Here is a 26,316-nt window from a genome sequence, read left to right as displayed (position 1 = left end):
AGAGCATAATATATGATTGTTTTGCTTCATGAAGTTTTGGAGTAATGGATTGTACAGCCGAAGTAACTGGAACACAGCTGGGTTTTTTTGTATCTTCATATGAATTTTAGAACCAGTTTGTCAATTACATAAAACTTACTTTTTTGTTGGGTGCGGTGGCTCACGCCTATAATCCCAGTACTTTGGGAGGCCGAGGCAGGTGTATCACCTGAGGTCAGGAGTTCCAGACCAGCCTAACCAACATGGAGAAACCCCGTCTCTACTGAAAATACAAAAAATTAGCTGGGCGTAGTGGTGCATGCCTGTAATCCCAGCTACTTGGGAGGCTGAGGCAGGAGAATCACTTGAACCTGGGAGGAGGAGGTTGCGGTGAGCCGAGATTGCGCCATTGCACTCCAGCCTGGGCAAAAAGAGCAAAACTCCGTCTCAGAAACAAAAAACAAAAAAAAAGAAAAAAACTTACTTTTTAATTGGGATTGTATTGAATATATAGATCAATATATGGAGAGAATGAACATCTTAAAAATACTGAGTCTTGCAAAACATAAACATAGTATATCCCTGTTATTTTAGGTCATCTTCAATTTCTTTGCAGTGTTTTGTAGTTTACAGTGAAGAGGTCTTGTGCATCTTTCATTGAATTTATTCCAACATAATTTTTGCAATTAAAATTATTTTGTTTTCCAGTTCATCATTTCTAATACATAAAAATTCAAATGACTTTTTAGTATTGGTCTTATAATCTGTGACTTGCTTCTGGTACCTTTTTGTAGATTTTTCTGGGTTTTATATATACACAGTTATATTATCTGCCAATGAAGACAGAATTATTATTGTACCTCCTTTCTAATCTCTTTGACTTTTATTTCTTTTCTTCTGTTGTACTGGCTAGGAACTCCAGTACAGTGCTAGGCGAGGTGGCTCACACCTGTAATCCCAGCACTTTGGGAGGCTGAGGAGGGAGGGTCACTTGGGGCCAGGAGTTCCAGACCAGCTTAGGCGACAAAGTGAGACCTCCTGTATAAAAAAAAAAAAATCAGTTGGTCACAGTGGTGCACAGCTGTAGTCCAGCTACTGGGGAGGCTGAGGTGGGAGGATTGCTTGAGCCCAGAGGTTTGAAGTTGCAGTAATCTGTGATAGTGCCACTGCACTCCGATGTGGGTGATAGAGTGACACCCTGTCTCAAAACAAAACAAAACAAAAAGCAGTTGAATAAATTTTAGGGAAAGGAAAGTGTTCCATATTTCACCATTAAGTATGATGTTAGTTGTATATTTTTCATAGATGTCCTATATCAGATTGAAGAAATTCCCTTCTGTTCCTGTTTTCTACTTTTTATTCTGATTTTTTTCTTTGATTTTGAAGTATAAAATTTCTGTAATTATTATTTTGTACAGTAAGTATTCATTTAGATTTATCCAGCTATTTACCCATTCCAGTGTCTGTCATTCCTTTCTGCATTTCCAGACTTCCATGTGGCATCATTTGTTGTCGGCCTGAATAACTTTAGTGTACCTCTTTGAATGTTACTTCTATCCCATCTTTTCAAATCTTCTGGAACTCCGATTACATATATGTTTAATCTTTTGAGCAGTTTTCGAACATTGTTATTTGCTTACTTCAGCATCTTGATCGTCACTGTTCTGTTTCTGTTCCTTTTTTTTTTCTTTTTTTTTTTTGAGGCTGAGTCTCGCTGTGTCACCCAGGCTGAAGTGCAGTGGTGTGATCTTGGCTCACTACAACCTTCGCTACCTGCGTTCAAGTGATTTTCCTGTCTCAGCCTCCCGGGTAGCTGGGACTACAGGCGCGTGCCACCACGCCCAGCTAATTTTTGTGTTTTTAGTAGAAACAGGGTTTCACCATGTTGGCCAGGCTGGTCTTGAACTCCTGACTTTAAGTGATCTGCCCCCTGGGCTTTCCAAAGTGCTGGGATACAGGTGTGAGCCACCATGCCTGGCCTGCTTCTATTTCGTTTATTTAAACAAATTTTGTTTCCTTTGTCTGGCTTTGCCTTTGCATGGGTAGTAGTAATTTTCTATTGTTTATTGTATTATGTGTGAAAAGATTGTACAGACTCCATGCCAGATGAAGTTGATCATTTGAGGTCAATTTTACAGTAAACAGCTTTGAATAGTACATTGCTGCCATTTCATATCAGACATTTCTTAGTGCGGTGTTTCCAGGGAAACAGGGCTGGGTATAGTAGGGGAGCCTGACATTATCTTCCCACAGAGAAAGGGATTGACATTTTGTTAATTCTTTCTCCATGCTTGGGCAAATCACTTAACTTTGGAACCTTCATTTCATTTTTTTTTTTTTTTTCTGACACAGAGTTTCACTCTTGTTGCCCAGGCTGGGGTGAAATGGCGCAATCTCACCTCACTGCAACCTCTGCCTCCCCGGTTCCAGTGATTCTCCTGCCTCAGCCTCCCGAATAGCTGTGATGACAGGCGTGTGCCACCACGCCCAGCTAATTTTTGTAGTTTTAGTAGAGACAGGTTTTCGCAGTGTTGGCCAGGCTGGTCTTGAACTCCTGACCTCAGGGGATCTGCCCACCTCGGCCTCCCAAGGTGCTGCGAGTACAGGCGTGAGCCACTGTGCCTGGTGCCTTTTTTTTTTTTTTTTTTTTTGAGGTGGAGTCTCATTCTTGTTGCCCAAGCTAGAGTGCAATAGTGTGATCTTGGCTCACCACAACCTCCACCCCTCAGGTTCAAGAGATTCTCCTGCCTCAGCCTCCCGAGTAGCTAGGATTACAGGCATGTGCCACCACCTCCGGCTAATTATGTATTTTTAGTAGAGGTGGGGTTTCTCCATGTTGGTCAGACGGGTCTTGAACTCCTGACCAGTCAGGCGATCTGTCTGCCTCCAGCCTCCCAAAGTGCTGGGATTACAGGCGTGAGCCACCGTGCCTGGCTTTCATTTCTTAATTATAAAATTGAGTTAAAAGTAGTACTTATTCTGTGGATTTAATTAGATATACATGATTAATGTTTAGCACATTGCCTAGTAAATAGTAAGAGCTCAATTAAACATTACCTCTTATCTTCATTATCACTGGAGATCCATGTAGTACTTAGAAAATTTGTGGATTACTGAATAGCATTGAGTTACTCCTGAAGAGAAGGGGCAAATTTGTTTCATTTGGGATGCATTACTGGCAGTTTTTTGTAGGTCTTCTTGGATTGATTTATTTATTTGAGAGGGAGTCTTGCTCTGTTGCCCAGACTGGAGTGTAGCGGCGCTATCTCGGCTCACTGCAACCTTTGCTTCCTGGATTCAAGCAATTCTTGTGTATCAGCCTCCCAAGTAGCTGGGATTACAGGCACCCGCCACCATGCCTGGCTAATTTTTGTATTTTTAGTAGAGATGGTGTTTCGCCATTTTGGCCAGACGGTTTTTGAACTCCAGACAACAGGTGATTCACCCACCTCGGCCTCCCAAAGCGCTGGGATTACAGGCGTGAGCCACCATTCCCAGCCTTTTTTGTTATTTTTAAATTTGAGAGGACAAACTAGAGGACTAATTCTAGATTTTCTAGGTTTTTCCCTCTAATATAGACATTAGTATTTGCTGATTTTAGTCTGATTTTCCAAAATTGTAACTTAGAATAAATTTACTATTTAAAATAGAATATTTGGAGGTTTCGTGTTATATCTATCTCTGTTTCTTTAAATATATTTTAATCTAGTTAGGTATGGTAGTGATTTCTTATAAAAGTAAATATTTTCTTATTTAGCATATTATTTCTTGTAGGCAACTTTGAGGGAAATTTTGAATCACTGGACCTTGCGGAATTTGCTAAGAAGCAGCCATGGTGGCGTAAGCTATTCGGGCAGGAATCTGGACCTTCAGCAGAAAAATATAGCGTGGCAACCCAGCTGTTCATTGGAGGTGTCACTGGATGGTAAGTGATGTGAAAGATGTCCATTGTCTTTTGTGCATGATTTAGTATTGCAGTTATAGGTACCATAATCTCCTTTAACCAGTGAAAACACATTGGCTTTTGTGAAATTGGTCACTTAATGTGTAGCGTGTGTCTAAACATCATCTTAAAGTGCCATTTAATGGTTACACATAATGATTGTTTGCTATATGCCGGGTTCTGTTTGAAGTATTTACATAGATATCTCATTTCCTTCTCATAACTCTGGAATTAGTACTGTTATTTTCTATCCTCATTTTATAGAAACTGAGGCTCAGAAAGGTTAGTTTGCCCAAGGTCACATAGCTGGTAACTGGTAGAATAAAGAGCTAACTACTTATTAGCTATGTCAGATGATAACTTAATATGATACAGCTTATGGTTTCATTTGTAATAAATTCAAAAAATGTTAATAGCAAATTTCATAGGTGAATATTGAATCCATTAATCTCATAGACTCTTTACATTTGAAAAATTTTATAGCACCATATAGCAAATATAGAACAGTGCATATAACAGATGTACATTTTAGCAAATACTTAGAGTGAACACCTATGTAACAACTGCATAGGTTAAAAAAAATGTGGCGCACCCTAGAAACTCAAGAGGTTGTTATGCAGTTATTTCACTGCTTTTCTTTGTAGTTTTAATACCAGTTATGTCACTAAATAACGTACTGTGGTTTACCTGGTTTCCAGCTTAAAGTAAATGCAATCAGTATGTATTCTTTTGAGTCTTGCTTTTTTTGCTCAACCTGATGTTTCATATGTTCAGCTACTTTGTATATAGTTGTAGTTTCTTCACTTTCATTTGTATTTTGAGTTCCATTATATGAATATACCATAGTATATTGATCCAGTTGATGACTGATATTTGAGTTGCTTCCATTTTTGGCTAATACTATGCTGATACGAGTATTAGATTTCCCGGTGTATATGTGCATACATTTCTGTAGGGTCTGTACCTAGAAATTGCCAGGTAATGGGTAGAGGTATCTTTAGCTTCACTAAATAATGTCAAACCACCTTCCGAAACTGTTTTTAACGGCTTACAGTCCCAACAAGGACTGAATGAACCTGTTGTTGTACATGGCGGCACTTGATTTTGCCAGGTTATTAAATTTTTTAAAAATTAGTTCATTTTTCCTTAGCAAGGTAATCCAATTAAATCCAGACTGTTAACATTTTGCCAAGTCTGGTAGTTAGGTAGTAGTATTTCATGGTGGCTTCATTTGCATTTCCCTGAGTAGGAGTGACATTGATCAACTTTTACGCATGTTTGTTGACCATTTGGATCTCCTCTTTCAGTTCCACTCTAGTCTTTTTCCTCTGAAGTTGTCATTCTTTCCCTTGTTAAGCTGTTAGAGTTCTTTATATATTCTGAATATTCTCAGTCCTTTGTTAGTTGTGTGTATTACAGATATTTTCACTCATTCTGTGGTTATCTTTTCATTTTATGGTATCTTTTGGTGAACTGAAGATCTTATTTTTAATATAGTCAGTTTTATCAATCTTAACCTTAATGGTTAGTGATTTTTATGGCTTATTTAAGTAATCTTTGCCTACCCCGTGTTTCAGAACTTTTATTATTTGACCTTTCACATTTAGATTTATTATCCACCTGGAATTGTTTTTGTGCTCGGTATGTGGTAGATTCTGCTTTTCTTCCCCATGGGGAATACCCATTTGTCCCAACTTAATTTATTGCAAAAGCTATCCCTTTCCCCGTTGCTTTATGTGAGTGTGTGTGTGTGTGCATATTTGTGTGTCTGCTATCTTGTTCTTTAGGAACATCTTGGCTATTTTCTTTATCTCTTAGTTTTTAAGTTTAATAAATAGGTATATTATAAGTTGCACATATTTAAAGTATACAGTTTGATACATTTTTACATATGTACATGCCCATAAAACCATCACCACAGTCAAGATAATGAACATATCTATCACTTCAAAAGCTGCTTTGTACCACTTTGTAATCCCACGCTCTTTCCTTCATGCCATGCTCCCACCACTGATCTGCTTTCTATTACTATAGATTACTTGACGTTTTCTAGATTCTTTTTAGAAGTGGAATTACATAGTATATATTCTTTTTTGTCTGGCTTCTTTTATTCACCATAATAATACATTTTTTTTGTTTTGAGATAGAGTCTTGCTTTGTTGCCCAGACTGGAGTGCAGTGGCGCGATCTTGGCTCACTACCTCCTGGGTTCAAGCAATTCTCCTGTGTCAGCCTTCGCCATAATAATTTTGAGATAATCTGTGCTTTTCTGTTTATCAATAGTTCATTCCTTTTTATTGCTAAGTAGTACTCTGTTGTATGGATGTACAACAGTCTGTTTCTCCATCCACCTTTGATGCACATTTGAGTATTTTTTTTTTTTTTATTGTTTGGCTATTACAAATAAAACTTCAAGTTTGTGTCCAAGTCTTTGTATGAACAAATCTTTCATTTCTTTTGGGTAAATATCTAGGAATAGTATGGCTGAGTCACGTAGTAAGTGAATGTTCTAAATTTACAAGTACCTGCCAGTTTTTAAAGTGCCTATATCATCTTACATCTCCACCAGCAATGTGTGAGGGTTCCAGTTCCTCTGCATCGTCACTAACACTTGGTATTATCTTTTTGATTACAGCCATCTTAGTGGGTATGAAGTTGGATCTCATTGTGGTTTGAATTTGCATTTCTCTAATGACTAATGATGTTGAACATTTTCATGGGCTTATTTTTTGCCATTCATATATCTTTGGTGACTTATTTGTTCAAATCTTTTCCACATTTTTATTGGGTTGTTGGTTTTCTTTCATTGCTGAATCGTGAGAGTTCTTTAAATATTCTGGATAGAAGTCTTAGATATGTGATTTGCAAATACATTACTTCCCTGTAGCTTTTCATTATCTGAACTGTACCTTTAAAAGAGCAGAAGTTCTTTTTTTTTTTTTTTTTTTTTGTTAATATACTTTAAGTTCTAGGGTACATGTGCATAACGTGCAGGTTTGTTACGTATGTATACTTGTGCCATGTTGGTGTGCTGCACCCATCAACTCGTCAGCACCCATCAACTCGTCATTTACATCAGGTGTAACTCCCAATGCAATCCCTCCTCCTATCCCCCTCCCCATGATAGGCCCTGGTGTGTGATGTTCCCTTTCCCGAGTCCAAGTGATCTCATTGTTCAGTTCCCACCTATGAGTGTGGTGTTTGGTTTTCTGTTCTTGCGATAGTTTGCTGAGAATGATGGTTTCCAGCTGCATCCATGTCCCTGCAAAAGACACAAACTCATCCTTTTTTATGGCTGCATAGTATTCCATGGTGTGTATGTGCCACATTTTCTTAATCCAGTCTGTCACTGATGGACATTTGGGTTGATTCCAAGTCTTTGCTATTGTGAATAGTGCCGCAATAAACATATGTGTGCATGTATCTTTATAGCAGCATGATTTATGATCCTTTGGGTATATACCCAGTAATGGGATGGCTGGGTCATATGGTACTTCTAGTTCTAGATCCTTGAGGAATCACCATACTGTTTTCCACAATGGTTGAACTAGTTTACAATCCCACCAACAGTGTAAAAGTGTTCCTATTTCTCCACATCCTCTCCAGCACCTGTTGTTTCCTGATTTTTTAATGATTGCCATTCTAACTGGTGTGAGATGGTATCTCATTATGGTTTTGATTTGCATTTCTCTGATGGCCAGTGATGATGAGCATTTTTTCATGTGTCTGTTGGCTATATGAATGTCTTCTTTTGAGAAATGTCTGTTCATATCCTTTGCCCACTTTTTGATGGGGTTGTTTTTTTCTTGTAAATTGCTTAATCCAGGGTCACCAAGATTCTCTCTCGCTTTTTCTAGATGGTATATAGGTTCAGATTTTATATTTAGTTCTGTGATCAATTTTGATTTACTTTTTGTATGTGGTATAAGGTAGGAATCCAAGCTTTTTTTGCATATGGATATCTAGTTATGCCCACATTTGTAAAAAAGACTGTTCTTTTCTCCACTGAATTGCCTTTACATCTATGTTGAAAATCAGTTGACTATATGTTTTTGAGCTCTTTGTACTGCCAAATTGATCTAGGTGCCATTATCACGCTGTTTTGATTACTGTAAGTTAGGTAATGCAAGTCTTGAAATTTTGTTTTTCATCAAAGCTATTTTGAGTATTCTAGGTATTTAGCATTTCCATCTGAATTTTATCTTGTTTTTATACACTCCTCCACATGAATTTTAGAATTAGCTTGGTGCCAGTTTCTGCCAGACACCTGATGAGATTTTGACTGGGATTGCTAAAGCCACTTACTAGTTGTAGAGTTCAGGGGTCCAAAGACCACCGTCATGTTTGATAATTCTCTAGGAAAATTCACAGAACTCAGAGCTGTTCCACACAGGGTTATTTTTTCATTTTTTATTTATTTTTTAACAATAGAAAGATACAAATTAACTCAGCCAAGGGAAGAGGCACATGGAATAGGGTCCTGTGGAGTCTTTATATTTCTTTCTTTTTTTTTTTTTTGAGACATAGTCTTGCTCTCTCACCCAGGCTAGAGTGCAGTGGTGTGATCTCGGCTTACTGCAACCTCTGCCCTCCGGGTTCAAGCAATTCTCCTGCTTCAGCCTCCCAAGTAGCTGGGACTACAGGTGTGAACTGTCACCCCAGGCTAATTTTTGTATTTTTAGTAGAGTCAGGGTTTTGCCATATTGTCCAAGCTGGTCTCGAACTCCTGACCTCAAATGATCTGCCTGTCTTGGCCTTCCAAAGTGTTGGGATTACAGGCATAAGCCTCCACACCCAGCTGAGTCTTTACATGTAAAGTAGGTTTCTTGTAGTTTCCATATAGGTGGTTGTTAATTTTTTAGAATCCAATTTGACAATCTCTTCCTTTAAATTAGGGTGCTTAGACTATTTACATTTAAGTTTATTTTAAAAATTCTTTTAATTGACTAGTAAAAATTGTAGGCTGTGTGCAGTGGCTCACACCTTTAATACCAGCACTTTGGGAGGCCGAGGCGGGTGGATTGTTTGAGCTCGGGAGTTTGAGACCAGCCTGGGCAACATGGTGAAACCCCATCTCTACAAAAAATACAAAAATTAACTGGGCGTGGTGGTGTGCACCTGTAGTGCTAGCTACTTGGGAGGCTGAGGTGGGAGGATGGCTTGAACCTGGGAGGCGGAGGTTGTAGTGAGCCAGGATCGTGCCACTGCACTCCATCCAGCCTGGGTGACAGAATGAGACCCAGTCTCAAAAAGGAAACAAAACAACACCAAAATTGTATATATATGATGTTTTGATATATGTATACATTGTGGAATGGCTAAATCAAGCGATTTAACATGTATTACCTCACATACTTACCATGTTTTTGTGGTGAGAACACTTAAAATCTACTCTTGTACCTATTTTCAAATATATAATATGTTGTTATTAACTGTAGTCACCATGATATACAGTAGATATCCTACACTTCTTTCTCCTAACTGGAATTTTTGTGTCCTTGACCAACATTTCCCCAACCGCTCACCCCACAACCTTTGGTCACCACCATTCTCTGTTTCTATGAATTTGACATTTTTAGATTCCACATGTAAGAGAGACCATTTGGTATTTGTCTTTCTTTGCCTGACTTATTTTACTTAGCATAATGTCCTACAGGTTAATCCATGTTGTCACAATGTCAAGAGTTCCTTTTTAAGGGTCGAACAGTATTCCATTATGTAATATACCACATTTTCATTATCCATCTGTTGATGGACGCTTAAGTTGTATGTATCTTGGATATTGTGAATAGTTGCAGTGAACATGGGAATGCAGATACCTCTTTAACGTACTGACTTCATATCCTTTGGCTGTATACCCAGTAGTGTGATTGCTGAATCATATGTTATTAGTTCTACTATTTTTAATTTATTGAGGAGTCTCCATACAGTTTTCCATAATGGCTCTACTAATTCACATTCCTACCAACAGTGTACAAAAATTTCCTTTTCTTTACATCCTCACCAACACTTGCTATCTCTTGTCTTTTTGATGATAGCCATCCTAACAGGTGTGAGGTGATATCTCATTGTGGTTTGCATTTTCCTCATGATTAGTGATGTTGAACATTTTTTTCATATACCTTATTTATTGGCCATTTGTATGTTTGTATGTCTTCTTTTGAGAAATGTCTATTCAGGTCCTTTGCCCATTTTTTAATCAGGTTATATTTTTACAATTGAGTTGTTTAATCCCTTGTATATCTTTTATATTAACCTCTTATCAGATGTATGGTTTGCAAATATTTTCTTCCATTCTTTAGGCTGTCTCTTCACTCTGTTGATTCCTTTGCTGTACAGAAGCTTTTTAGTTTGATGTAATCCCATTTGTCTATTTTTGCCTTTTGTTGCCTTTGCTTTTCGGGTCATATCCAAAAAATCTTTGTGCAGACCAGTGTTATGGAGTTTTCTCCCTAACACTTCTAGCAGTTTTACGGTTTCAGGTCTTATATTTAAGTATTTTACCTGTTTCCAGTTGAATTTTGCAATGGTTTGAGATGAGGGTCTCTTTTGCGTGTGGATAAACAGTTTGCCTAGGACTATTTTTTGAAGAGACTGTCCTTTCCCTGTTGTGTGTTCTTGGCATCTTTGTCAAAAATCAGTTGGCTGTAAATACATGGATTTATTTCTGGGCTCTCTATTCTGATCCGTTGGTCTATGTGTTTGTTTTTAGTGCCAGGACCATGTTGTTTTGGTTACTATAGCTTTGTAGTATATTTTGAGATCAGGTAGTATGATGATGCCTCCAACTTTGTTCTTTTTGCTGAAGATTGCTTTGGCTATTAGGGGTCTTTTGTACTTCCCTGTGAATTTTAGGATTTTTTTTCTCTTTCTGTGAAAAGTATCATTGGAATTTTGATGGGGATTGCATCGAATCTGTAGATTGCAAGTGGGATGTTTGTTTTTGTTATTATTGGGTTCAAAATTACCATCTTGGTATTTAATCTGTTCTTTGTTTTCATTTTTTGGTTTCTTTTGGATCAAGTATTTGTGTGTGTGTGTGTGTGTGCTCATAATATAAGTATATATGTTATATATGTGTGTACATATATACTGAGGTGAAATTCACATAACATAAAACTAACCATTTTAAAGTGAATAGTTTAGTACAACTTGGTACATTCACAATATTGTACGACCACTACCTCTATATAGTTTTAAAATGCTTTTATCACCTCCAAATAAAACTGAGTACTCATTGAGCAGTTACTCCTAATTCTTCCCTCCTTCAACTCCTGGCAACCGCAGTGTGCTTCCTGTCCTTATGGACTGACCTATTCTGAACATTTCATATAGATTGAATCATGCAATGGGTGAACTTTTGTATTTGGCTTCTTTCACTTAGCATAATGCTTTTGAGGTTCATCCATGTTATAGTGTATATATATTGCTACTTCATTACTTTTTATAGCTCAGTAGGATTCCACTGTATGTATATGCCACAGTTTGTTCATCCATTCATCTGTTGGTGGACATTTGGGGTGTTTCCACTTTTTTGACTGTTGTGAATAATACTGCTATGAACATTGGGTAGAAGTATTTTTTGAATACCTATTTTTAGGTCTTCTTTTTTTTGTATTTACCCAGGAGTGGAATTGTTGGGTCATATGATAATTCTATGTTTACTTTTTTGATGACTCACCTAACTTTTGGGCATCTTTTCATGTACTTGCTGGCCATTTGTATATCTTCTCCATATAAATGTCAACTCAAGTCCTTTGCCCATTTTTAATTGGATTTGTCTTTTTGTTATTGAGTTGTAAGAGTTCTTTATATGTTCTGGATTCTAGACCCTTACCAGACACGATTTGCAAATATTTTGTCCTGTTCTCTAACTTGTCTTTTCACTGTTTTGATAATGTTCTTTGATACAAGAAAGTTTTTAATTTTGATGAAGTCCAATTTATTTTTAATTTTGATGAGGTCCAATTTATTTATTTTGTTGCTTAGATCAAATATTTTCAATTCCATTTTCATAATTTCATTTTCATGGATATTTTCATAATTACATTTACGTCCTTTGTTGGCTTATTCGCTACAACTGTTCATTGTGTAATTTTAGTGGTTGCTTTAGGGTTTATAGGAGCCATCTTCTACTTATAGTCTGCCTTCAAGAAATCTACCACTTCATATATGATATAACAGTATGCTTCCATTTTCCCCTTCCCCCTTTGTTTTCATTGCTATAAATCTTACTTTTACATGTCTTATAAATCCATAATACATTCTTATTATTTTTGCATTAAATGCTGAATTTTTATAGGTTTTAATAACAAGAAGGAAGCCTTTCATATTTCTCTCCATAATTTCCATTTCTTGTGCTCTTCATGCCTGTGTGTGGATCCTGATTTCTATATGATATCATTTTCCCTTGCCTGAAAACTTTAACATTTCTTGTATTGCTGGTCTGCTGGGGATATTTTTTTTCCGGTTTTTGTATCTGTGAAAAAGGTCTTTATTTCATCTCTGTTTTTGCAAGATCACTTAGTATAGAATTCTAGATTGACAGGGTTGTTTTTTTTTTCAGTACATTGAAGATGTTATTTCATTATCTTTTGGCTTTGTATTATTTTCTGTGGGAAGTGTGTTCACTCCAAACTTTATTCCTCTTTACCTAATACCTCTTTTTTCCCCCTTCAGGCTCCTTTTAAGATGTTCTCTAGTCCGGGCGCGGTGGCTCACGCCTGTAATCCCAGCACTTTGGGAGGCCAAGGTGGGCAGATCACGAGGTCAGGAGATCGAGACCATCCTCACTAACACAGTGAAACCCCGTCTCTACTAAAAATACAAAAAACTAGCCGGGCGTGGTGGCGGGCGCCTGTAGTCCCAGCTACTCGGGAGGCTGAGGCAGGAGAATGGCATGAACCCGGGAGGCAGAGCTTGCAGTGAGCTGAAATCCGCCACTGCACTCCAGCCTGGGTGACAGAGCGAGACTCCGTCTCCAAAAAAAAAAATAAAAAGTAAAAAATAAAAAAATAAAAAAAAAGATTTTCTCTTTACCATTTATTTTAAGCAGTTTGATTAGGTTGTACCTTGCTATAGTTTTCTCTTTTCTTTTCTTTTCTGTCCTGTTCTGTTCGAGACAGACTCTTTCTCTGTCACCCAGGCTGGAGTACAGTGGCATGATCTCTGCTCACTGCAACCTCCACCTCCGAGGTTCAGGTGATTCTCATGCCTCAGCCTCCAGAGTAGCTGGGATTACAGACATGCGCCACTGCACCTGGCTAATTTTTGTATTTTTAGTAGAGATGGGGTTTCACCATGTTGGCCAGGCTGGTCTCAAACTCCTGACCTCAGGTGATCCTCCTGCCTCAGCCTTCCCGATTACAGGTGTGAGCCACCATGCCTGGCCTTCTTTGTTTCTTTTGCTTAGATTTCATTGAGCTTTTTGGATCTGTAGATTTATAGTTTTCTTGAAGCTTGGAATATTTTCTGTCCTCCCTCAAATATTTTTTTCTGTCCTCCTTCAGTGATTCCAATTACACATTTATTAGGCTGTGTGAAGTTTTTCCACAATTCATTAATACTGTTTACTTTTTTAAAACTTTATTTTGAGATAATTGTAGATTCACATGCAGTTAGAAATAATCCAGAGAGGTCTTATACCCATTCCCCAATTCCCCCCATGGTAACATCTTGTATAACTATAGTTCAGTATCATAACCACTTTCATTTTTTGTCTCTTGTCTATTTCATTTTTGATAGTTTTTATTGCTATTTCATGAAGTTTATTAATCTTCTACAGTGTCTAAACTGCTATATTTTTCATCTCAGACATTGTAGTTTTTATTTCTAGAAGTTTGATCTGCATCTTTTTTTTGAGACTTTCTTGCTCTGTTGCTTAGGCTGGAGTGCAGTGGCACAATAACAGCTCACTACCTCCTGGGCTCAAGAGATCCTCCCACCTCAGCCTCCTGAATGGTGGAACTGCAGGTGCATGCCACCATGCCTGGCTAATTAAAAAAAGTTATTTTTAGAGAGATGAGGACTCACAATGTTGCCCAGGGTGGCCTTAAACACCTGGGCTCAAGCAATCCTCTTGCCTTGGCCTCCTAAAGTACTGGGATTACAGGCATGAGCCACTGTACCCAGCCAAGATTTGCATGTTTTTAAAAGAGCTTCCTTGCCTCTACTTATTATGTGCAATCTTTTCTCTAGCTTCTTGAACATATTGAATATAATTATAATAACTTTTCATGCTTTTGTCTACTAATTTTGTCAGTATCATTTCTGGGTTTCTTTTAGTTGATTTTTTTTTTTTTATCATGGTTCATATTTTTCTGCCTTGCAAGCCTGGTAGTTTTTAAGTAGATGGTAGATATTATGAATTTTACTTCATTGGGTGCTAGATATTTTTTATTCTTATAAATGTGCTTGATTCTTGTTCTTGGATCCAGTTACTTAGAAATTGCTTGATCTTTTTGGGTCTAGCTTTATTATTAGGCTTTATTAAAAATGCATGTTTTGTTTTAAAAAGAGAAAAAGCCAGGTGTTATAAACAGTGCAACACTTTTTGTAACAGCAAAAATCTGTAACCATTCTAAATATGTATCAGTGACTCTGATTATACTTTAGTAAGTCTGAACAGTGGAATGCTCTTAAAATGGACCCTTATGATTTATTTACTGGTCCTACCACCCTTCCAATTTCAGAGTTGCTTCAGAAATATACTGCCTGACATCTAACTTTTGTTTAAAAAAGATTACGAGGTTCTCCATGCATTGTTGTATTTGTAGTTCTTTCTTTTACTGAGCTGAAATGTAATAAGGGGAGAACAGTAGACAATGAGGGTAGTGAGGTAATGGGAGACAAGATGTTAAGTGTAAGGCTTTAACTTTCTCTCTTAGTGAGGAGGGAAGCTACTGGAAGGTTATGAGCAGAAGTGTACCTTGATCTTACATTTTAGAGCAGGGGTCAGTGAAGTTTTTCTGAAAAGAGCCCATATGGTAAATATTGTAGGCTTTATGGGTCACACTGTCTCTGTTGCAACTTGATTTACAAAGAGATGTCTGGCAGGATTTGGCTCCCAGGCTGCGGTTTGTCATCCCCTGTTTTAGGACTGTATGGGCTGCTATATTGAGAATAGATTCTAGGGGGCAAAAGTGGAGGTAAGGAGTCCAGATGAGGAGCTGTAACAGTAACCTACATCAGAGATCATGGTATACACCCAGCAGATAGAAAGTGAATACACAGAGCAAAGAGGTTCTAGGACTGAGTCTTGGAACAACCTAACATTCAGAAGTCAGAAAGAGGAAGCAAAATTGTCTGATAAGGAGTGGCCAGTGATATATGAGGAAAACCAAGAGAGAATGGTATTCCAGAGCAGAAAGATGTCAAGAAGCAGAGTACAATAGCAGAATAACCAATAACCTGATAAAACATGGGCAAAAGACCTGAACAGACATTTCTCCAAGGAAGGCATAGAAATGGCCACCAGAGGTATATGAAAAGATGCTTAGCATCACCGGTGGTCAGGGAAATGCAAATTAAAACCACAATGAGATATCACCTGACACCTGTTAGAATGGCTGTTATCAAAAAGAAAGATAATTGTTGATGAGGGTGTGGAGAAAAAGGAAACCCTAGTACACTGTTGGCGGGAATGTAGATTGGTACAACCATTATGGAAAACAGTGTGGAGGTTCCTAAAGAAATTAAAATTAGAACTACCATGCAACCCAGCAATTCCTCTTCTGAGTATATACCCCAAGGAAATGAAATCACCACCTCATAAAGATATCTGCCCTCTCATGTTCAGTGCAGCATTGGTTTACCATAGCCAAGATATGGAAACATCCTAAGTGTCCATCAATGGACGAATGGATAGAGAAAATGTGTATACAATGGGATACTATTTAGCCTTAAAAAAGGAGATTGTGCTGTTTGCCATAGCATAGATTTGGGAGGACATTATGCTAAGTGAAATAAGACACAGAAAGACAAAATAGAGCATGATCTCATATGTGTGGGGGAAAAGTCATATATACAGTGCTATAATGTAACAAATATAAAGAAATAAAACTGCTTACCAGGGATAGGATGGGAGGAAATGGGAAGATGTAGGTCAAAGAATACAAAGTAGCAAATATGTAAGAGGAGCAAGTCTAGAGATCCAATGTACAGCATGAGGACTGCAGCTAATGTAATTGTATTGCCTTAGGGATTTCCCTGAAATAAGTGGATTTTAGCTGCTCTTACCACAAAAAAGTAACTGTGAGATGATAGATATATTAATCTGCCTCATTATAGTAACCACTTTACTTGTCTATATGTATCCCATAACATCATGTTGTAAACCTCAAATATACACAATAAAATTTTTTTAAGAAGGGGAGAGTAATCGACTGTGTCAAAAGCTGCTGTAGGTCAGATGAGATTAAAGCTCAGAAGTGAACACTAGCATTTGGTGAGGTCAAGATCAGTGGTAACCTTGATAGGAATGGTTTCATTGAAGTCATGGGACAAAAGCCTGAATGGAGTAGGTGTGAGAGAATATGGACACAGGACGAAAGAGATGGCCTCAAAGTAGTTTTGTTGTAAAGGAGAGCAGAGAAAAGGGAAGGTGGCTGGATAATTGGAGTCTAGGGAGGATTTTTTCAACAATGGTTAATGATTACAGCTGATACGTGTTCAGCAATGAACACAACAAATCTCTGCCTTCATGAAGCTTACATTTTAGTATCGGGTGGGGGCAGGAAGGTAGACAATAATAAAGAAATGCATAATTATATTAAACTGGCTATGAGATGTTGCCACTCAGATATCATATGGACATTTTGCATTCAGCATATTCAAAATAACATTATCTCCTCCCCTCCCTTCCCCCACCTTTTCCTCTGTTTCTCTTCCTTGTTTTTATATTGTAAAAAATGCCACATTCAGGACAGAATCTTGTGACTTATCCCTTGCAACTGTCCTGTCCTCAAACTCAGGCGTGTTTTATTTTTTTCTTCACAAACAGTTCTCAGGTCTCCTCCCTCCTTGCAATCTCTACCTTGGCCCATGGCATTCACTTCTCTTCTGGATTGCTACTTTACCCTCTTAGCTAGAGTCTCTGACTTCATCCTCCCCGTTTAATCACTTCTCCACAATGTAGCCAGAGTCGTCTTTTAAAAATATAACCTGAGAATTTTAAGGGACTTACTCAAGACCACAACATTCGTAGAGCCAAGATTTGATTTCATTATGGCATGCTCCTCTTGGAGCTGGGCTTTATGTAGGGGATAGGAAGGAGCTAGATCATCTTAAGCTACGTAAGATATGAACATTGCCAGAAATGCATTGTTTGTGCATAACTGACAGCTCATCAATTTGTCTGATGTTGATTTGTTTTTGTAGGTGCACGGGTTTCATATTCCAGAAGGTTGGAAAGTTGGCTGCAACAGCTGTGGGAGGTGGATTTTTTCTCCTTCAGGTCTGTATGTGAAATGTTCTCAGATGTTTGGAAATTCCACCTGCCCATTAAGGAATGTGGTGTGGGGAGTTGTAATACAGTCCTGGCTGTGTACTATTTTAAATGCTAGTGACCATTTGAGTCAAATTTTATCCATTGTACTAGTAAATGTTATTTACCAGTCACATTTTATTTCCTCATGTGGGGACAGAAGTGCAAATTCCTTATCATAGCTCCCTTTTAAAAGAGTTTTTAAGACCAGCTCAAATATTAAGCAGATGTGATTTCAAAAATATAAGTGTGCTATGATGATTTAGTCTCATATGCTAATATAGCTAGCTTTTACAGAGGGGACGTGGAGCATGTGATGAGAAATGGGAGCTAAGTGACAGTACAGTCAGATGTTGTCTGCTGTCTCCTTGACCCATAGTTTCAGAACCAGTGGTTGCCAGTTCTTTTGAGACTGCTTAGGAGAGACTAACAAGCAAGACTTGAAAAAGAAAAAGGGAGCAGTTTCTCCAAAAACAAAAGAAAACTGACATTTGATTGTATTAGGCATACATTTCTTAGCTCTGCGGCATTGATATTCAAACTTGGCTCTGCATTGGAATCACCTAGGAGTTTTTAAAAGAGCCAACCTTTGCCACCCCTGACCCATGCCAGAGTCTCTGAATTCACAGCCCTTTGTCTCTTCCCACAGTTGGCAACCCTCACTTTTGCAAGGTAAGTTCTACATTAGCACCATGATTGGAGTGAGTTTTGCAGATAGGTCAGGTGAAAATCAAATGTATTGAAGAGGGAAGCTGGTAACTGGTTGTGTCTGGGTTGAGTGTGGTATTGCTGCATGACAAATTCCCCCAAACCTAATGGCTTCAAATAATGATCACTTTATTCTCTCTCATGGTTACGGGAGTTTGGGGAGGGTTAAGGTAGGTGCTTGTGGATCAGAGTCTCATGTGGTTACAGGCCAGATAATCAGAGGACTGGGGTAGGTCTGGACTTGTGGGGCCTCTTTGTCTCTCTGTCTCTGTTTGTCTTCCCTCCTCCTCTCCTTATTTCCCCCATGTCCATAGTCTCAGTGCTCTTCCATGTGGTCCCTGTGCCGGCATAGGCTTCCTCACACCACCTTGACCTCAGGACTCCTAAGCACAGTGTTCCAGAAACATGGTGCAAATTGCATCTCCTTTGTTGCCCAAGCCTCAAAAGTCATGTAGCCTCACTTTTGTTGGCTGCTTCTCTGTAGGCTTGTTAGGTGCTGGCTTTGTTGCTGGACAGGTCAGACTCCCTGCAAGGTGGGGCCTCTCCTCACATCTCTCTCTCCTTCCCCTTTACCCTTCAGGTGGAAGTCTAGTAACATCTCTATCCCTGTGGTTTCCCTTATATGCGGCCCCAAACTTCATAAACATCTTAATGCTGCTTTGAAATGTCTTAATTTGTGTGTGTCCTCTCTTTCTTTTTGGGGCCCTGACAGAAATAATTGGTATTGAAAGTGTCTCCGGAAAGGCACCTCAAAATGAGATTTTGGTGTTGGATAATTCCAATATTCAAGGGGTACAGGTACACTGCTTTGCTGCAGAGGTGAAACGTGGAGAATCTGTGGCAGGCACTCATGTTATCTGTCACCAGAGGAGTGAGAGCAGGAGGCAAGCATAATGTTGAGAGATCAGTTATATCACAAGTTATAGTTTGACATAGGGATACAGTTTCCTTTTTTCCATACTGATAATTGAGCAGAATTTAGTGAATAATTCTTCCCATTCCCAACATTTGCAGCATTGTCTCTTTCATATATCAAAATCCATGTATGTGTGGCTGTGACTCTGGTTTCTGTGTTCTGTTCCACTAGTCAACTTTCTATCTTTATGACAGTACTAAAGCTTAATATTTGGTAATGCAAATTCCTCCACCTTATTCTTCAGGAGTGTTGCAGCTACTTTGGTGTTCCTGCTTGTTCATCTAAATTTTAGATCAGACTTGTCAGTTATTTTCAAAAATCCTGTTGAAATTTTTATCGGAATTGCATTGGAACCATGTAGATATCTCTTATGATATTGAGTATTCTATCTGTGAACATGGGTTTTCTCTCCAATTATTTAGGTTTTCTTTAAAGCCTTTGAATAGACTTTTATTATTTTTCCATATAGATCTTGTACATCTGTGATTCAGTTTTATTACTGGATACCTTATAACTTTAGTTGCTCTTGTGGATGATACGATTTTTAAAACTACACGTTCTGATTCATGGTAGTGTGTTGAAATACAGTTGATATTTTATGTTGTTCTTTCAGCCAGCCACCTTGTTAAAAAAGTCTCTTATTTCTGACTTGTCTGGGATTCTTTTGGGTTTTGTCTCTAAAATCTTTTTATGCCATCTGTGAACAGTGAAATTTTTCCTTCACGTCTTTATGAATGTAGTTGCTTTTTCTTACCAAGCTGTAGATCATTTCCAGCACTTTTTGCAGCTTTCAGAGCCCAGCAACAACGCTTGCCAGTTGTCAGTTTATTCGGCTCCCTCTACTTGTTGTGCTGCAATAGAAGTAGGATGTTGAGCTTTGTCAGTAGAGGGCGCTGGAGGGACCTTGCAGCGGGAGAGGCTGCTTTTCCCAGTTCTGGTGTTGCTTTGCCCCTGCAGTGCAGTCCCCCAGTAATGCCAAGGAGAGCAGGAAGTCACTTTGCAATCCTGGTCTGGGCCACCCAGGGGACTTCACCACCACCATTACTACTTTTGCACCCTTGTAAAAAATCAGTTTGTTGTAGTTGTCCAAGTCTGCTTCTGTACTTTTTATTCTATTCGTTGGTCTGTGTCTCTCTTCTTCAGTATCCATGCTGTCTTAAATGCTCTAGCATTATAGTAAATCTTAAACCAGGTAGTGTGAGTCCCCCAACTCTGTGCTTTTTCAGAATCATTTTGGTGATTCCAGTTCCTTTGCCTTTCCATATAAATTTTAGAACCAGCTTATTTATGTATCTATAAGAAATCCTGCTGGGATCTATAGACAATTTGGAGAGAATTGGGCATCTCATTTCTGTGTTGAGCATTCCATTCCATGTACATGTCATCTCTCCATTTATTTAGGTTGTCTTTGAGTTCTTTCTTCAGCGTTTTGTAGTTCTCAGTATACAGATCCTGTATGTTTTATTTGATTTGTACCCAATATTTAATTATTTTTTGCACATATTGTTGTAAATCATTTAAACATTTTTCATTTCCAGTTCAAATTGCTAGCATATAGAAATTCAGTTGGTTTTGTGTGAATTTGTATCCTGTGACCCTGCTAAACTCACTTTTTTAGTCTAGGAGTTTTTGGTTTTTTGTTGAAGTCTATGAAATTTTCTATGTAGACAAAGATGTCTATGATTGGAGACAGTTTGACCTCTTCCTTGTGAATCAGGATGCCTCCTAATTCTTTTTCTTGCCATGTTGTGCTGACTCTGAGTTCACTGCAGGGTTTTTTTTTTTTTTGTAAATGTTCTTTATCAAATTGAGGAAGTTCCCCTCTATTCCTCTTTCTCTGAGAGTTTTATCATGAATTTGCGTTGAATTTCGTCAGATGTTTCTTGAGTCCTGCCTTGAGGTTAAGCCAGGCGATACTGCAGGAAAAGCAGGAAACACGCCACCAGTTTGGTGGTGCTTTGGTTTTCTGGTCTTTTCCAATCTGCATGTTGCTGTTTTTATGTAAGAGCCTTCAAATAGCTAGTCCATGTATTCGCTCAGTTTAATAGCAGGATTTTGTGGGATAAACAGAGTAAATGAACCAGAGCCTTCTTTTAGATACAAACGTTGATACTCAACTATGTGGTTGCTATAAGTAATTTGTTCTTTTTAGTACTAAGTAATATTCTATTGTGTAAACATGATACAATTTGTTTATCCATTCATGTGTTGATAGACTTTTGTGAATTTCTAATTATAAACTCATAAGTAGAGCTACTATGGCTTGATTAGTTGTGAGGCTGAACTTTTTCCTTTTCGTGGACACTTTCCTCTGTGAATTGCCCTTACCCATTTTTAAAGTGAATTTTCTTTCTTACTGATCTCTATAAGAAGTTCACTTTTTTTGAGTCTTAATGTTTTCTTTGTGATACACATCACAAGTATTTTCTCTAGTCTGTTTGGGTGACTGGTGGTGCCATTAGCTAAAATAGGGACTAGAGGAAGAGCAACAATGCAGGAGGAGACTCTAGCAAAGTGACGACTTTTAGTTTCAGATATTTTGAGATATCCAGGTAGATATGACTTGCCAAAAATTTGGTAGAGAGAAGTGATATTGATAGGGCATTGATTGGTCGGCTATAGTCATTCTGTTCATTCCTTGGATGATATTAATCCATCATCAAAAAACTACATGCTTGAATCAGATTTACACTGAGTTTTAGTGTTTCTGCCTGCTGTTTTTTATAAAGGGAAATAGGTATATGCTGTAGGTGTCTTTGGATGTGCTTCTCTTAATACCCCTTTATATGAAGTTGCTCATGAGAAATCTCTGTGGGGCCGGATGCTATATTTCTTCCTGTTAAGCAACAGTAATTACTGCCTGAATGCTTTACTCTGTTCACATTGTCAGGAAACTGACACTCATGGGCACATTGTCAGGGTCATTCTCTGGAAACATTTGTATTGGCTGTAAGGTCCATCTCTTCACCCTACATCTTGATCCCCCACCTTGATTTTCATCTTACATAACTCTTTGTAAAAGACTTGTAAGAGTATAAATAAAAGAATTGCCAGTAGTTATTTCTAGTACCAGGCATATGGCTTCACATATTGGGGGGATGCTAAGTAGATGTCATCATGATACAAAGAATCAAATGGCAGATGTCTCCAAAAATGGAAAGTCAGAGGGTTTCGAGAGTCTACTTCAGGATTTATCCTGACGAAAAGAAATAACAAATCTGTTTCTCATTTCTTGTTGTCATTATTGTTGATACTGTAGCTTGCAAACCATACTGGGTACATCAAAGTTGACTGGCAACGAGTGGAGAAGGACATGAAGAAAGCCAAAGAGCAGCTGAAGATCCGTAAGAGCAATCAGATACCTACTGAGGTCAGGAGCAAAGCTGAGGAGGTGAGACTCGCATTGTTCATGTGTAGTGTGTGAACAGTGCAGACAATTTTGTGTGTACAAATACAAGGCTTAACTCTATTGCACCATATCTCAGTGATGGACAGGGCTTAAGCATTACAAAGAACTTAGAGTAATGAGACAAAACTAACTTGGAATATCATCACTTCAGAGCATTTTTAAAAGCTGGATAATTAAAGTGTTTGGTGACCTTTGTGCACATTTGTGGAGTTATTATCGCTTTAACCAGTTCTTGTAGGAATGTAGGGCAGCATAGTAGGTAGGAAGGATATATGGCCAGTATGATTATTTTGAGTCCCATTTTGTCCCCATACACACGTATCTCTGAAACATTTATACTCCGCTTGTTCTGCATATAACTAGTGGAAATGTCACAAGTATTCACCTCCACTGTATATCATGAAAATAGCCATAGATGATATGTTAAATAAGTGGATGTGGCTGTGTTACAATAAAACTTTATCTAAAAAGAGGTTCATATTGGATTTGGCCCATGGGCTGTAGTTTGCTAACCCCTGATCTTGTTCATTAAAGCCAAGTTAGATTATAACCTGGCACTGTAGGGACAGGAGAAGTTCTTACTTTTTAAAAGGATATTTTTTGCTGCTTCGTTATTACCTTTAGAAATATGTCAGATGTTCCAAATAAATAAGTACACTGAACTGGGGAGAAATAAGCAAGGATCAGGGTGTCAAGAAGATAGCTGGTACTTTCTATAGCCTGGAGTGATGAGAGATTCTCCCATTATCTCACTCTAGCCTCACAGGAAAAACAGACAGATTGAGTGCAGGGGAGAAGAAATACCCTGTGTGCGCCTCAGGCTTCTCATGTTGTGAGTGGCTCTTCGTCCTGGTGATTGGCAAGTGGCTGGTCAAAGCTGGTGCCTTTACCCAGAGTGGGGGGGTGGCAGAGGTGGGTATCAACAGGAGCCCAGAGCCCAGATGGTTCCTCTTTCCTTTCTTCCGTCTCTCCTCAGAGTTATGAAAGTTATACTTTATTTCATGAAAACTTTATTATTCAAATGTTTATAAAAATAATACATGGCTGGGCACAGTGACTCACCACAGTGAGTAAAAAAAATTTTTTAAGAGAGGTCTCACTCTGTCGCCCAGGCTGGAGTGCAGTGGCACAGTCATGGCTCACTGTAGCCTCAACCAAGCGATCCCCTGACCTCAGCCTTCTGAGTAGCTGGGTCTATAGGTGTGTACCACCACACCCGGTGAAGTTTTAAATTTTTCGGAGAGACAGGGTCTCCCTGTGTTGTCCTGGCTGGTCTCAAACTTCTGGGCTCAAGCAGTATTCCCACCTCGGCCTCCCAAAGTGCTGGCATTACAGGTGTGAGCCACAGCGCCGTGCTGAAAACTTCTAAAATAATACTGGAAGTGTATATAATAAAAAGTATAAAGTTAATATTTGATTAGAACCAACTGTTGACTCACAGAGGGAGTTTGTTATAAAGTAACCAGATGATTTGGAATTTCACAAATTTGTGTGTTCCTGTTCCTCGCCTGGCACTGTCACAGGCCCAGGGGATGTAGTGGCTGGTTTTCTTACTCATAGAGCTGGTGGTCTGATTTGAGAAATAGGATGAAGATTTAGTTCAGTATTTAGCAACAAGATGACTTCAGTGAGAACAGCTTAGTGGGGTGGTGCAGTTGAAAGCCAAATTAGCAAGTTGAAGAAAGAGTAGTAAAAATAATAAACTAAACCAATTTTTTCAGGAAGTTGTATGATTTTTTTTTTCTTTACCCCAATGGCAGATGACAAAAGTGCTTCATTTAAATGTAGAGAAATGTAGACGCCCAGGAGAGTTGGGGGAGGAGTGGAAATGAGGCAGGAAGACATAGGCATAGTTGGAGTAAGGGCTTACTGGAGGTTTAGGAGACAGTGGTCCTAGGAAGATGGGGTGGTAGTGTGAAAAATGTTAGGGGAATGTCAGGGTGTGAATAGCTTAGGTGGTTTGGAGATGAAGTCACTGTATTTGAGTTCAAGAAATGATCAGGCCAGGATGTTGGATGTCTTGTTCATATGAACACTTTCTAAGGTGGTGATCATACTTAGGAGAAAGAGGAAGTCTGAGCCAGTTACCAAAATTGTCTCTGAATTTGGAAGGGTGGGGAGTGGTCAGGAGATTGGTAGAGGACAGACTAAGGAGCCATAAAGAGTGTCTGAATGTATGCACTGAGTCTCAGATGACTGGGAGCTTTTCCAGAAGGGTAGAGGGGAGGTGGGAAGCTTTGGGAACTTAAGGAAATAAGAACCTCACCTGTTAATCATCTTAGATGTGGTGAAGTGTGAGAATGAGAATTTATAGCATCTACCTGGGAGCAGGTTTCAGAGGGGAATGCATGGAGAGATTTAGGGGAGAGACTTCAGGAAATGAGAAGCCTCTATTGGAGGGTAGATGCCAAAGAGGATGGAAGGAGCAAAATTGGAAACAGAATTGCCTCTGTAACCAGTTTATTTAGTGCAGTTTTACTCTTTCCCCATAACTGTCCCCTGAACTCTCCTTCTTTGTCCTTGATTCAAAGAGCCATTGTCTCCACCTCCTGATGTGCATCCTCCTTCCTATCAGGCTCCCTCTAGTCTTATTCTCCCCATGCCAGCCAGTAGTCATTTTCATATATAGGTCTATTTAATTATTATTAAATAGACTATTAATGTAAGTCCATTGCCCTTTGGGTAAAGTACAAACTACGTAACCGGTGAGGGGATTGACATTGTTAAGATTGGCATAGGTATAATAGAGATGATTCTTAATATTATTAACATCCTTAGCAAAACAACCCATTGTACTATCTTCTGTTTTCAGGTGGTGTCATTTGTGAAGAAGAATGTTCTAGTGACTGGGGGATTTTTCGGAGGCTTTCTGCTTGGCATGGCATCCTAAGGAAGATGACCTCATGTTCATTGTTCCTGTTTTTTTCCAGCCAGCAGCCTCTACACTCCATCACAGGACATCGAGTCCCTCCTCCTCTTCTCCTATGCCTTCCTCCCTGTCATGGCAGATCCGAGTGGCTTCTATAAGCGTCTGCTGGTACAAGTTAATGTGGCATCATGAGCCTGATGGTGGCAGAAGAGACAATAGTCCTTAGCTCTCCTCCCAGTACACCCCCTACTTGGTCAGTCTGTAGGTCAACAAGAAAGTTCCTTTACCCCCATGCAAGACACTTACGAGAACATGTTGCAAGATGGCTGACTGTGGAGGATGAGTGGATCCTGAAAGGTTGTCCCGAACTGTTGATTTGGAAAAGAAATAAGCACATAGATAACCTTATTGTGTGCTGCATGGAAAGGAACTGAATACATTTGCCTTTAAGCATGAAAGATTTTGGTATCTTGGTGTCTACTTTCTTTTTTAGTTGGCTTTACATTACAGAAAGAGCTATTTAAATGTGTTATAATTATGCCGACAAAATTGGCAGCATAATTATTATAATTGAAAAATCTGATATTGTCCAGGAATGTTTTCTACCATACAGGATAATGTATCTCATGGCTGTTTCCAAAGGGTTTATTTATTGTAAAACAAATGATTTAGGTGGGAAAGGGAAGATCTTGGATTTTTATTTCGTAGAAAAGGTTTTAAGCTTTGAAATGTGAATGAAGTATTCTTATCAAAACATTAGGGGTGGCCATAACTCCTCTGTGCCACTTCTTTTTTTTTTTTTTATCTAGTTAGTTTGAAATACAACATTTAAACCAGAATTTTAAAGAAGTAGCTTTCCAGGGATTCCGAATTAAGAAAGATACATATTGTATCTTTATATGTATCTTTCTTGTGATACATGTGAAATAAATTTCTGTCAAGTGTAATCTACCATCTCATGATGACCACAACCCCTAGAATTATTCTTTAAAAGCTTACACACGCACAC

At 38.6% G+C, this 26,316-nt stretch overlaps 1 protein-coding gene across 1 annotated transcript in view; it reads left to right on the top strand.

Annotated features, from left to right (window-relative positions):
- The window catches only part of FUNDC2 (FUN14 domain containing 2), a 28,451-nt gene extending 2,684 nt beyond the window's left edge, over positions 1-25,767 (top strand). Inside the window, exons 2-5 of the mRNA XM_010352859.2 lie at positions 3,754-3,904; positions 17,300-17,375; positions 22,289-22,420; positions 25,251-25,767. Coding sequence (XP_010351161.2) covers positions 3,754-3,904; positions 17,300-17,375; positions 22,289-22,420; positions 25,251-25,328 — 437 coding nt within the window. The 3' untranslated portion in view covers positions 25,329-25,767. The remainder of the gene's footprint in view (positions 1-3,753; positions 3,905-17,299; positions 17,376-22,288; positions 22,421-25,250) is intronic.
- The last annotated feature ends 549 nt before the right edge of the window (positions 25,768-26,316 follow it).

Source organism: Rhinopithecus roxellana, chromosome 7, assembly GCF_007565055.1.
Source record: "Rhinopithecus roxellana isolate Shanxi Qingling chromosome 7, ASM756505v1, whole genome shotgun sequence".
In the NCBI taxonomy this organism is placed as follows: Eukaryota; Metazoa; Chordata; class Mammalia; order Primates; family Cercopithecidae; genus Rhinopithecus; species Rhinopithecus roxellana.
The sequence above is the reverse complement of the archived record's forward strand: the minus strand, read 5'-3'. Positions and strand labels throughout refer to the sequence as shown.